Below are 12,652 nucleotides of genomic sequence, written 5' to 3' on the forward strand. Positions count from 1 at the left end.
AATGATAAATGTAAAAAATAAAAAAAAATATATTTTTTAATTTAGAAACTGAACTTCAAAAGACTAAGTTAAAGAGTGATGACAGGAACAGCAACTCAGATACAGGCCTTCTCCAATAAATGGTTATGACGAATACTCCAAATGTTCTTTTATCTTGCACCCATTGCAACCTCATCTAAGCAGTGAGGATTTTCATCTGACATTATCCCAAACCCTTCACATCAATGTAACTGTTCTGAGGCACAGTGGCTAATCTGATATTGCAACACAACCCATCAGAGAACGAGTTAACCAATTAGGAAGTCACCGTTGAATGATTCAAGGCACTCCTCCTTTTCTTTCTGCCTAAACAGGGCTGAGAGCTGTTCTTGCAGTGCTCCGAGTATCCCAGGGAGAGATCAGCAGTCAAAGCCACGTTTCTTTCATGTCTGTGCAGAATGTTACATGGTTTTTGAATTTTGAGCACTTTGAGGAACACAGAAAAGTCTAGAGGAAATATCAGGACTTGACTAAGTGGAATACCTTTGAAAAGCAGTCAGATTCTTCACATCTCATTCTCTGGTTGCTGAAGACAGCACAGGATATTCATTGCTACCGCAAAGAATCCAGAGCTCAATGCTTTTTTCTCTCTTGCTACAGTACCTTGTAGGCATGTTTTCTTGGCAGCTGAACTGTGGTTGAACTCCCAGTGACATTTTTGTTTTTTGTTTTAAAAAATGTTAGTAAATTCAGTATAATGTAGTCCCTGCTTGCTAAACACTTGCCTTGTCCTACAGCACTGTCCTCAAAATCCTTCCCAGTTCCACCGGACTAAATTCACGTCCTGAATACTGAAATACAAACCAGAGCTGAGAACTGATCCCCAGACTTGAATCAAACCTGTATTTTCACTGTATTTCTTACCTGAGGGTACGGCAGCAGTGCTGAAAGGTACAGAACCAAACATGTCTGTACTAGCAGGAAGTGACTGGGATGAAGATGGGATAAAGGCATCACCTGGAGTAGCAGGAGTCTGCAATGTAAGACAGGAATAAAAGAGAATGACGACATATCAGCTGCTGCTTCTGTAGCACATACTGTACTGTAACATCCTCTCTAACTCCAAAAATATAGGTTTGGAGGGGAGAAAAAAAAGAATGGAAAGAAGTAGAAGGAAAGATGCAGTAGGAAAGAGTATAAGAACATGCTAGAGACAGAGGGCAATAGAGAAGAAGAGAGAAAATGAGAGAGTCTTTGTGCCAGAGGAAAAATAAAAATAACATTTGCCTGGATTACACCACATGTAAAATACTGACATGATTTCTTTCTCCAGAACATATAGACTTGCGATTCTAGGTGTTATGTGACAACACCTATAAGCACCAGACCTAGACATTAACCTATGGGACAGTAAAGGTAAATAAAATATTTGCAAGATTTAAGGAAAGGCAAATAAATATTGCTTCCAATTAATCAATAAGACTAGAACCACAGGTTTACATTAAAGAAGAAACACAATCTAATTGAGCAAGCTAAGGACAAGCAGACAGCAGATTTGACCTCTAGGCCTAGACATGCCACACAGCACCTCTGAGATCAGAGGCTGAGGACCCCACAGAACCTCAGTTTTCTCGGTATATTATACTCACCTACTCATATAGCTTATTGTAAGGTTCAACAGCCTAACAGGAAAATGATTCTGTTTTTACTTTATGATGCAGAAAAGCCTCTCAAGAAAATTTCCTTTCCCTTCAAAACAAATCCCTTCCTCCCTCTCTTTACTGTTTTGTCCTTCCTCTACCAGTGGTACCGGGATATGTGCTTGGTGGAACCAAGCAGAGATGATATATAAGGATGTAACTGGATCTTCCTGCAGCGCAAGGGAGAGACAGGGAGTTCAAGACAGAGTGCAGTGAAGCATGCAACTCTGATAAACACTAGGGAAGGAGATCTGCAGTTCAGGTTGCATCTAATGTGACACCTAGCCCTATACCAGAAAAATAAAAATTGAAGATATTTTTGCACATCATCAAGAAGCGGTGATTCCACATTCAATTTGCTTCACTTCTATTTTATCACAACCTAGAAGTGCTTTGAAATCCTCTCTACTGGAATGGCTGACGCCCTGAATTGTAAATGCCCTCAATAAACACACTGAAAATAGGACAGTAGATAAAGGCAGGGTTCAATTTTCTTGGGTACTTACTGGGGGAGAGGTTACATCAGGAGGAGTGGACATGTCCCCAAAAAGCTCTAGTTGGGTAACAGCCTGTAAAGAGAAGAAAACACTTCTTTTGAGGAGAAGAAAAAGCAAGTTAACTAGTAACAACTTGTAAACTAGTAATGTTAATCCAGAAAAAGCCACATAGGCTTCAAATGCCTTGTCCCATGTGGAAGAAGCACATGGGTTCAGCTGTGGAATTCTGGTATGGAGATCTCTACCCTAGAAAATTATTAAAGCATGAAGAAACCATACAGAATGGAACTGGTTGTATTACTGCTCTGCCCTCAACATCAGGGAGCACCAAGCGTGTATTTATGGCCAGCCTTTTTTCCTGGCTCCTTTTCTAAACCCCTATTTCAAGATCTTAAACTCAGCAGCAGACTGCGAAATGAGAAAGGATACAGAAGGGAAGGGTTTGAAATGCTGCTTGATTTCCCCTTCCCCATGGGAAGGGTGCGACCTGGATACATGGACTTGAAGGAGAATGCACAACTGGGTTACTATAAGTTTGTAGCTCTACATTTAATTCATGCTAGAAATGTTTTCTCAGGGTATCCTTCAGTTTGATCTCAAAATAGGTCACCCAAACAGGTCGCACTCAACCGGACCAGAAGGAAAAAAAGCACTTTGATAATAAGGAACACCTTGAGTGGCTGCATAATCAAAGCTCCTTCACATGTTCTAAAGTAAAATTGCTCTTCTCCACCCATTAGGTCACCTGCCAAACTATTGGGATAAAAATCCTTGTATTTTGACTTTAAATTAGCATTAAATTTTAATTAAGTTTAATATAACAGTCCGAAGGACCCACATAAGAGATGCAATGCTCAGAGTGGCTCATATTTCACAGGGTCCATTTCAGTACAGCTTGATTTCCTAAACTCTGGTCTTGTAGCCATTATTTTAACAAACCTTGCTGATTAAGGCCCTGAGCACTTTCAGTACAGGAACAGTTACAGAGTGTGGCCAGTCTTTACAATTAGAAACCAGCAGCTCATGACTGAACGATAAGGATAGGAATAACCACAGGGGCTGTGCAGGGGCATGTACAAATCCAGGTGGACGGCAAGAAAGGCAGCAATACACCCAGAGGGGATGTCCACTCCAGCACCGTGCTCTCCCTCAGTGCTGCTCCGTGTCTGCAAGTTGGTTCAGCTGGAGTCCAGGGCCAGTAAAGCACCCTTCCAGCTCCACAGCAAATGTAAAATGCATCTACCTTCTCTACCAGGGTGGCTATCACAGGAAAGCTGTGACGGGAACTCAAGGAGTACTCTTTCTTCACTACCTTTCTCCTGTTTACATGTTTTCCTTTTTCCCTGCATCGGGTTCAATCATGCCCATCCATATAGGAAGCCAGAGCTCTTGACAGGAATGAAATTTGATGCACATTTTAATTCTGTTCATTGCGTCTCCTATCCAACTTTGCAGCCACCTCAATCGCATCTACAGCCTTGAAATTCGGTTGAGTCTTGAACTGCAAATTTAGCCCTTTGGATAACAACTGCGCTGGCTGATCAGTCTTTACAAAAGGGGAGGATAGCCCCAATTTTTTTTCCATAAATGATCTTTTAAGAAATTAGACTATAATTCAAAATATAATAATTTTAAAGACATATTTTTGCAATCCAACCTCTGTACCTGTTTTACAGAAGCAATGTTACAGTCACTTAGACCTTGAATTTGTCTAGCAGCTTGGATGATTCTCAGCTTTATGTCTAACAATGTACCTGGGGATGAATTATTTCACATTTCCTCACATCATGCATTGTATTAAATAGATCACATTGCTTTAGTGATATGACAATATATTTTCTTCTTATGGGCTTATATATCCCTGTAAGTATCTGTGTGCAAATGGAAGAAAGAAGAAAATCCACATTTTTTTTCAAGGCACACTAATTCTTCTGTGCTTTAGTAAAAGACTGCTAGAAGTAGCCTCTGCAAAAAAATAAAAATAAAAAAACCCCTCACTTCTGCATTGCGTTCACACGCGCTAGCCATATGGTGTTAAAGTTACCTAGAAAAGCTGGAATAATGACAACAGCAGCTCTCCTTAGGTAATCACTTCAGGCCTCCTTACGCCACTAATGATTCAAGAGGTGCCAGGTGACACCAAATCACAGGAAGAGTCACTTTCTTCTCCTCTCTCTAAATTGCTTGTTCAGTGCCACCCCCGAAGCTGCTCTCTTTCCACTTTTAAGGTTTTTTTTTAACAGAGCCTTCCCCAGTCTTTGCCCCTCTGGCTTGCCAAAAACAGGACATGTCCTCAGGAAGATGCCCTGAGCTACAGCTCCCCCAGTGCCTCCTTCCCTCTGCGAGGGAGGAGGAAAGCACACTTGAGTGGATATTCGAGGAAAGGGCACATGGTTACGTGGACTAAGAGGAAGCGTCTGTAAAGTTCAGATTTTTTATGGAAAAATGTCATGCAACATTTCATATCCATACTGAAAACTGATAGTGAATATACTTTTGAACTCAAAATTATATGGCATGTATTTGAAAGGTGGCAAGTCAAATCTCTATGCTTCAGTAACTCTGTAAAATGGGAATAATAATACTTTTCAAAGTGCTTCAAGGTGATGGATCTCTGGAAATTCTTTGCAGATATAATTCCATCAGAGCTCTTGAGAGGCACTCTGAGCAAGGACTTCTAAACAGGCAGCTGCTAGAGCAATATGAAACCTGATTTCACTATTTATTGTAATAAACCCTTGTTCACAATATTGCCTACCAAAAAGCAGTATGTTTACAGGAGAATTATTTCTGGCAGGCATAAGAACTTTATATGTAACAGGAGCTACAGAACTACGTCAGAGAACGTAAACAGAAATTTAGCAGGAACACAACTTCACCATTTACTTACTTGAGGCAGCCTTAAGCAGCAACACTTAAACAGCAACAGCAATTTTTAAATCCCAGATAGTTCAGGTCTGCTATTTTGTATCTAGCTTGTTTCTAAAATCCAGTTATCAGCCTGTATAAATTAATGCAACTCCTCTGACATAGATGTAGTTTTATTCACCAGTAACATTTGAGATTCTGGCAACCAACTAGTTATCATTTATTTTTGTGATCTCACTGTCACTACAGAACTGCATTCACCCATTTTTTAATTATTCAGATCTGATATTAACCACATTCCAGTGAAATTAATCCCAAAATGAACATTTTCAATGCACTAATCCTATAGGTGATTTCATCTATATTTCCTTAAAATATTTTTAGTGTGACAACCTTACCTGAGTGACTGAAACAAGATTTTCATCAATGTCCAGCAATAAGTTTCCATTCTGCAGCTGTAAAGCATGATTTATGAAATGAAATGAATGATTTATGAAAATGACATGAATTTCTGTGCATGAAAATGATAACCTCCATAATTATTGACTTCCCTACTGAAAGGAAAACCCTTTCATTCTCGCAGTGAGCAGAGACAGAAAGTCACATAGTCAAAATGGTGAATTTGAGTGCCGCTAGGATATGGGGCAAACATACACTTTGTTTGTGTGCTAAATCTAAGCTACTGGTATATAAGGCAACGTCAACACTTGCATTACAATTGTTTACTCTTTTAGGTATTAATGAATTCAGAACTAAACATACATAGTGAGGTCTAATCCTATGCACATTAATGAAACTTTCCAGTGGTTTGATGAAAAAAAGGGCCTTAACATCCTCAGAGGAAAACAAAAATTATGTTTTGGATAAGAAAAGCTCTAAAAGTAAGTATCTGCAGCAAAACACACCTTTCACTTAACAAGGAAAACTAACATTAGTGTAAACACATTTGAGATGTGGATTTTCCTTCATTAGCAGCTTTCAACATTACTTATATAAGTCAATTCAAGTTATATTTAAATCCATAGATTTAGTCTGTGTGCCTGTGTACATACAGGTGTGTATGAGCACACTGTGTTTGCACATGTACACATACCTATACATAACAAACTATGACTTAAGTATCCTCAGGATGTTAAATCTCAGATAATATTTATCAAAGCATATGGGACTTTATTTCTTAAGAAACAAGCACAAACATAACAGCAAATTACCAAAAATCAAATCTTAGATGACTAGCTGAGGAGCTTCATACAAATTTACCAGCCATTAATCCAATGGCATCTTAAACAAGAAGCTAAAAATTCCCAGAAACAGCCTAAAATGTTTCCTGCTCCCTCCCCAATCTCATCATATATCTTGAAAGAGAGAGAATGGGGGGGGGGGGGGGGGAGGACTGGCAAGAAGCAAAGCCAGGAGAAGCAAATATGATTGCACACAAGCAGGGAAGGACCCAGCCCCGTATCCTCTCGGAGTAGGGAGCTCCCGCAGCGTTCCCCCAGCCCCAGATACGGGAAATATGAAAACCGGCTGAGCCCATTTGTTCAAACAACTCCACAGACCTTGCAAATATTCTTCAGATCGCACCAGAAAGGTTTACACCTTCAGGAACCTTGGTTTTGACCAGTAACTTATCATTTTTTGCCTGGACATCCCTCACTGAACCAGATCCCCGGTCCCTGAGCCGGGGGGACGTGCTGCTGCCCTGCAGCCAGCTCCGGGCTCGGCCGTGGCCCCCAGCCACACCGACAGCCCTGGGAAACCCTGGGAGCAGCGGCGGCGGCTCAGCGCAGAGCAAACACGTCCGCAGCGTTCAGCGGACCATTAGCAATTCCCACCTGCGCTGCGGCGGGACCTCGCAGGAAACATTTGCCCAACATGTCACGGCACAGCCCCAAGTGCCCAATTACCACGTAGCGCTCGAGCTGCGCCCGCCGCCAGCTCGTGTTCTGCATCACATGCCGCTGAGGAGACATGTCCTATGGGCGACGTGCCTGTGGCTGTCGGAGCATGGAGGAGCCTCCGACAGCAACCGCGCTGGGGCTTTGGCATGGCTACGGCGGGCAGCGTCGGGCCCTCCGAGCCTGCCGCTGCTGAGGCTTTCCAATAGGGAGAAGAGAGCCTTCCCCATCCAAGGCAGCAATCCTCTCCCTAGTGCATCACCTAAAATAACCAGAAGCCTGGAAAGATGCTCGGCTCCTTGATCTTCCTGTGGAATTGCTGCCTGTGGATTTCTCCACGTAGCGGTGTAAAAGCTGTCTTTCATTAGTCGGAAACGCATCTCCTTCAATAGGAAAACACCCTTACAGCTTAGTCAGCCGGGAACACGCAAGTCGCTTGTGCCCCGCTGCACAGACGGAGGCGGAGGAAAGAGTATTAATCCTTGTATGCTGGTGGCATTAAAGCCTATAATGAAAGCTCCATGTCTCTATACAGCATGTGAGACACACTGTAAATCTTTTAAGCATGAAATATGTAAATCTGGTGTCTTAAAGCAGCAGGAAGCTTTTTAAACCACTCCAGCCAATAATGAAATTCCTTGTGACACTTTTCATTATTCTGTAAAGAGAAACATATTATTCAAGAGTTGGGGGGAAAAAAAAAGAAGTACAGAAGCCATTGCAAGTAAACTGCAGCATTTATATACCTAAATAGAAAATGATCGACGTCCACTACAGTTTTCCCACTGACTGCAAAAGACCCCAAGAAAGTATCATTTTTCTAAGCAATGCAAAAGTTTAGGTTTTAAAGTAAAAATCTAAGACAGACCTACTGCTCTCATGAGACCGTAAAGCGCCTTGTTCTTTACACTGCTGTATATAACAAGCCAGCACATTCAACTTCTGTTACTCAGTCTGGTTTTAGTAAAAGCAATGAATCTACATTGATTCATAACAGGAGAAAACCCCCTTAATATTTCTATATTTTTACAAGTGAGATGATAAAAATAGTGTCTCACAAAACATGAGGGTGAAACCTCAGGGACCAAAGAAAAGATGGTGCTCAAAAAGAATGAAAAATAACACACAGTAATTATCTTGTACTCTGGTACAGAGCTCAGCAAGTTAAAAAGAGTATAGTATGATAATAAATATAGTAATTAAGCAGCAATTAGTAATTAACCTTTGAGCTGGGTGTTACCTATTCAAACCTTTTAGGGCAGCAGAGGGAGTTAAACTTGGCCTCCCGCATTCTGGGTGAGTGCCATTAGATAAAAGAGGGACCATACAACCAGGCTGCTTCTCTTCATTTGCATCCCCTTTTTCTAACATGTGCCTTCCACTGAAAGTTCAACGACAAGTCAAGTGGTTAATGTGAGAACTACAGATCTGGGGTTATTGTAGTTGAAAATTTAAATACTTTGGGCTATGAATTTTAAATATTTTTCCTGATGGTTCAAACCATTCTTTTAGTTCAGTGACTAAACCAAAGCTTCAGTTATTTGCACAACCCGATACACAACAAATATTGACATTACTATGAGCTCCGTGAGTTCCAGGTAGTTAATTAATAAACTAAAATTCATTAAAAAATTATTAGAACTACAGTTACAGAGCAAGTCAGAAGCACAGACAAAATGATGATCAGTCAAACCATATCTATTAGGTTGAAACCACTGAAAATATCCAAGAGAGATACTGTTTTCCCTGAAACTTTTGGGACATATTCTCAAATGCTGCAAGCCACATTAGCTCCACGGACTGCCATAAAACTACGCTGATTGCAAACATGCACAACGTGACCCAAAAGATATGCATTTGGGCATCAAGCACTTACACAAGGTTCAGTTCAAGTGCCCAGAATTCTGTAGGAACCTGCTATTGAAAGTTTCTCTTTTTAGTTTAATAGGATAATCCTTAGTTTTAAATGGTCAGGAGCATTCTTCTTCAGGTAGCTCTTTTTTTTTTTGTGCATTTTTCTTTGAAGTAGGAAACCCGAGTCCTGATTTGGGTAAGATGCATTCAACTACAGGGTAACCTTGAGCTTCATCTCACTCACAAACTGCCCCATTTCCTTTGCTTGTTCCCTGGGAACTGCTGGATGTGCTGGTAAAAAACGCTGCTGTAAGTCAATACCGTGCAGCTAAGGAGGTGGTAAGTTTAAGAATAATTGACATAGTAGATAATTGAGAAATGTTTGAGCAAACTGCTTTGCTGTTACTTGCTACTTTCCTTTAAATTAAGGATATCTTCAGATAATCAAAGCATATATGCACTCATTCGTTTGTTTTTTTCTTTTCAGTTGAGAGGAACTTAATTCTGAATTCTCTGCGTACCTTAGGTATTTATTTTCATAGGAAATGGTATTTAAAATGTTTCAAGTAGCTGTTTTCCTCTGACAGACTCCAATCAATCAAGCATCCATATGGTTGACTACTACAGGAGGTACCTAACAACTTCTTTCTCTCTCAGATTATTCTTCCAGAGTGGGAGCAGGGGGGGAAAACACAAAAAAACAACCAACCAAACAAAAAAACCCACTGGAAGCTGTTGCCTAGGTAGGTATTTTCTTACAGAAAGGGCTGTTTCTTTGCTCTAGTTTAGGGTCGGAGCCATGCTGCTTCCAGGCAGTTCAGCATCCGAGATGATTAACGCTGGCGCAGAGGTGCCGGCCCCGCTGCCCCTGCCCCATGCCTTGTCCAGACCCCCGCGTGAGCTTGGGGAGCACCGCACACACCGGGCACATCACACGCATTTAAAAGAAATGCTGCAGGTTAAGATTCATAACCTCTAAATATTATCTATTAATAATGGATTCATTCTAATATATAACCCTCCAGATTGTTGGAAAACGGATTCTGAATGCAGATCAGTAGCTTTTTATATGTATCCTTATTTGCCCAAACCCTTTCTAATGCAAGACCAGTTCCTTCCCAGCGGCCCGTACTATTACATTTTCAGAATAAACACTGCTTCTCAAGGTTTGCTTTCCCTTTTTAGCAAAACACCTGACATTTCCACAGATATTGTCTGTGGCGAATGTAAATATCATTTCCCTCTGGTAACATGCTTAACAATAAAGAAATGTTAACAAATGTTTGAATGAGAAAAACATACATTTACGGTATCTAAATCGCTCTCTGGAGCATAAAATAAGACAAATATAACTCCAACTGAAAAATGCCATCACCAACAACAAACCCCACCACCACTGGATTATGAAAAAAGTTCTCTCTGGCATAAATATACAACATTAGGAAATTCCACTCAAAGAACTACCTTTTCATCTAACAGCAATTTACTGCACACATCAGGAAAAACATTCAACCATCCTTTGAATAAGATACAGGCAAATGACACGAATAAGAATACCTACAAGAAAGTACAGACAGATCACATTGAAAAAAGGTCTCCATGGGAGGTAAGTCTAGATAAGCAATAGGGGCAGACATCAGAGGCAGAAAGAGAGCGGGAGAAAACAAAGTCAAACTGTGACCGATAACAGTCAATTACATGCGTTATACTTCTGCAAAAGGAAATACTAGAAATAATACTGCATCTGTGGAAAGGCACAACTGGTAAAGAAACTGAATTATTTTTCTCTGAGAAAACTGGTTGCAACTAGTAATGCTGCCTTTATAAAAGACAGCCATTTATAGGGTTTTTTTTTTTCTATCTGTCCAAGCAGCTCTAAAATTAAAGCAATATGAACAAGTTCTACTCTTATTTCTTAATATGTCTAGCACTATACTCAAATCAAGAAGAGGTACAGCATCTTATAAATGTTATTTCATGTTTCCTCTTACTGAAGATTTTGTTGAAATTCGTAAACTTACTCTTTTCAAGACACAATGAGGACAAAAGTCTTGCATTTAAATAAAACCCCAGACTACATCAAGCTAATACATCTTTTATCTCGAATTAAACTAACAAGTGACTTTTCTAGATAGCAGATATTCATTTTAGATTACCTGCCCTTTTAACTGTGACATTCTCTAATATCTTTGAATAGAGTTTAAGAACAATAACCCCCTTTATACAAAATTAAGAGTTCAGCATTATGAAGGAGACCTTAAGAAGAACGTTCTTCAAAGTGAAACAAGTAACAAGCCAACATAGGAGAAGATGTGTCCTCCTTGCTTTAGTGAGCTGGGGCTAATTTAGGGAACTAAAGTCTCATGCCAGTTTCCTGGATGGACACAAGTCAACAGAGCCCACAGAGGTGGGATTATGCTAGGGCCTTCTGCTGGAATCAACCCTTTCTGAGCATTACGTTGCTCTTTCTCTACCCAACTCATACATTAATCCTTATATCAGGGTAACAAAGTCAAAGAAACAAATATCTTGCTACTAGACCTACTTCCAATAAAGTCCATTATCATTGCAGCGGTAAGGGTAAGTAGCATATGAGAGCATCTGGTTCATCAGTTATTTGATTAAGAGCTATGCAGTATAAAAGAAATATCAAATTAGAAGAAAAATGATAAACACCCAGACACACAACCATTAACAGCAGATGATAACAGAGACAGTAACAGAGCAGAGCTCTTCACTGACTGATTGGGCCATTAAAGGAACCGTTCAGGCTTAGCCTCGGAGGGAACCAGCCTGATTTTTGTAACTGATAAGAAGGGGGAAACAAGATTAGCATGAATATTATGGGATATCTGAGGAGGCTTGTGGGATTGTGTAAAACTTCTGGGATGCTTAGGGGAAGGGCCAAGATGGGGAAAGGGACAGATCAAGGTGGATCATGGAGGAACACATGTGAGGAAAATGGAAAGGAAGGGGAATAAAGGGGGCCTGCTGTGGGTAGGCAGGCTGCCAATCTGACTGAGCCCTGCACCTGATCACCACAGACTATCCTATCTTCTTATCAAGCCCTTCTCATAACTATTTTTTCTGTGTAATCTCACTATCCTACAGGTAAGTGCTGCAAGGTCTAAGTGCCAGCAACCAGAAATGGGGCCGCAGGTGACTGGGCCCATGGGTCTATGAGTTACCAGCTGGAGAGGCCGGGGTATATATGCACATGGGAGAGGTCTAAACATCACCAACTGGAAAGACCTGGGTGTACTTGTATTTCTCCTGTGAATTTAATCCCGTTTGTGTAATTCTTCAGCAAACTTCAAGCTGGACTAGCTGCAAGTAGTAAGAGACCCACATCTGCGTCTGGAAAGACTCAAGGTCTGAGCCAGCGCCTGGTAAGGCAGCCCAGGGTCCAGGCATGGATATTAGGCACGGACTGAGTGCCTGTCTAATATTTGAGAGATCTGTGATTGTGGGGATGCTTGTGAGACAAGCGGGCAAGTGCACGCATCTGTTCGCTAGTAAAAATTGAGCTGAAGTAGCCAGCGAGCAGGAGACACCTGCGCAGCAGGCAAGGGGCCAACATCTGGGCACGGACATTAGACAGAGAGGGGCCGTGCTGATAGCAGAGGGATCTGCGTGCGTGGGCTTCCCTGTGAATCTAGAGAGTGAGGATGTGTCTGTTTTCACCAGGGAACTTCACTCCTGATCAGCCAGAGAGGAGGAAGAGGACTGGGCTATCTGTACCCGTGTTTTACATGACTTCTAGTGGTGCAATACGGGGATGCTGGCAAAGGCAGTGCTCTGCGTGCAGCGGTCTGTGTGCCCAGCCACATTAGTGTCCTCTGCACGCGCACGTGCC

General features: G+C 41.3%; 1 protein-coding gene across 6 annotated transcripts in view; it reads right to left on the reverse strand.

The window, feature by feature from the left end:
- Positions 1–12,652, reverse strand: part of DAB1 (DAB adaptor protein 1) — a 176,269-nt gene that overhangs the window by 15,907 nt on the left and 147,710 nt on the right. For 5 of the 6 annotated variants that reach the window (XM_067301306.1, XM_067301308.1, XM_067301304.1 and 2 more), the window contains 3 exons: positions 5,443–5,499; positions 2,186–2,248; positions 904–1,012 (listed from right to left, as the gene is read on the reverse strand). In XM_067301306.1, the coding sequence (XP_067157407.1) occupies positions 904–1,012; positions 2,186–2,248; positions 5,443–5,499 (229 nt within the window). The remainder of the gene's footprint in view (positions 1–903; positions 1,013–2,185; positions 2,249–5,442; positions 5,500–12,652) is intronic. The other variant, XM_067301309.1, reaches the window with a different exon arrangement.

Source organism: Apteryx mantelli, chromosome 8, assembly GCF_036417845.1.
Source record: "Apteryx mantelli isolate bAptMan1 chromosome 8, bAptMan1.hap1, whole genome shotgun sequence".
Lineage (NCBI taxonomy): Eukaryota > Metazoa > Chordata > Aves > Apterygiformes > Apterygidae > Apteryx > Apteryx mantelli.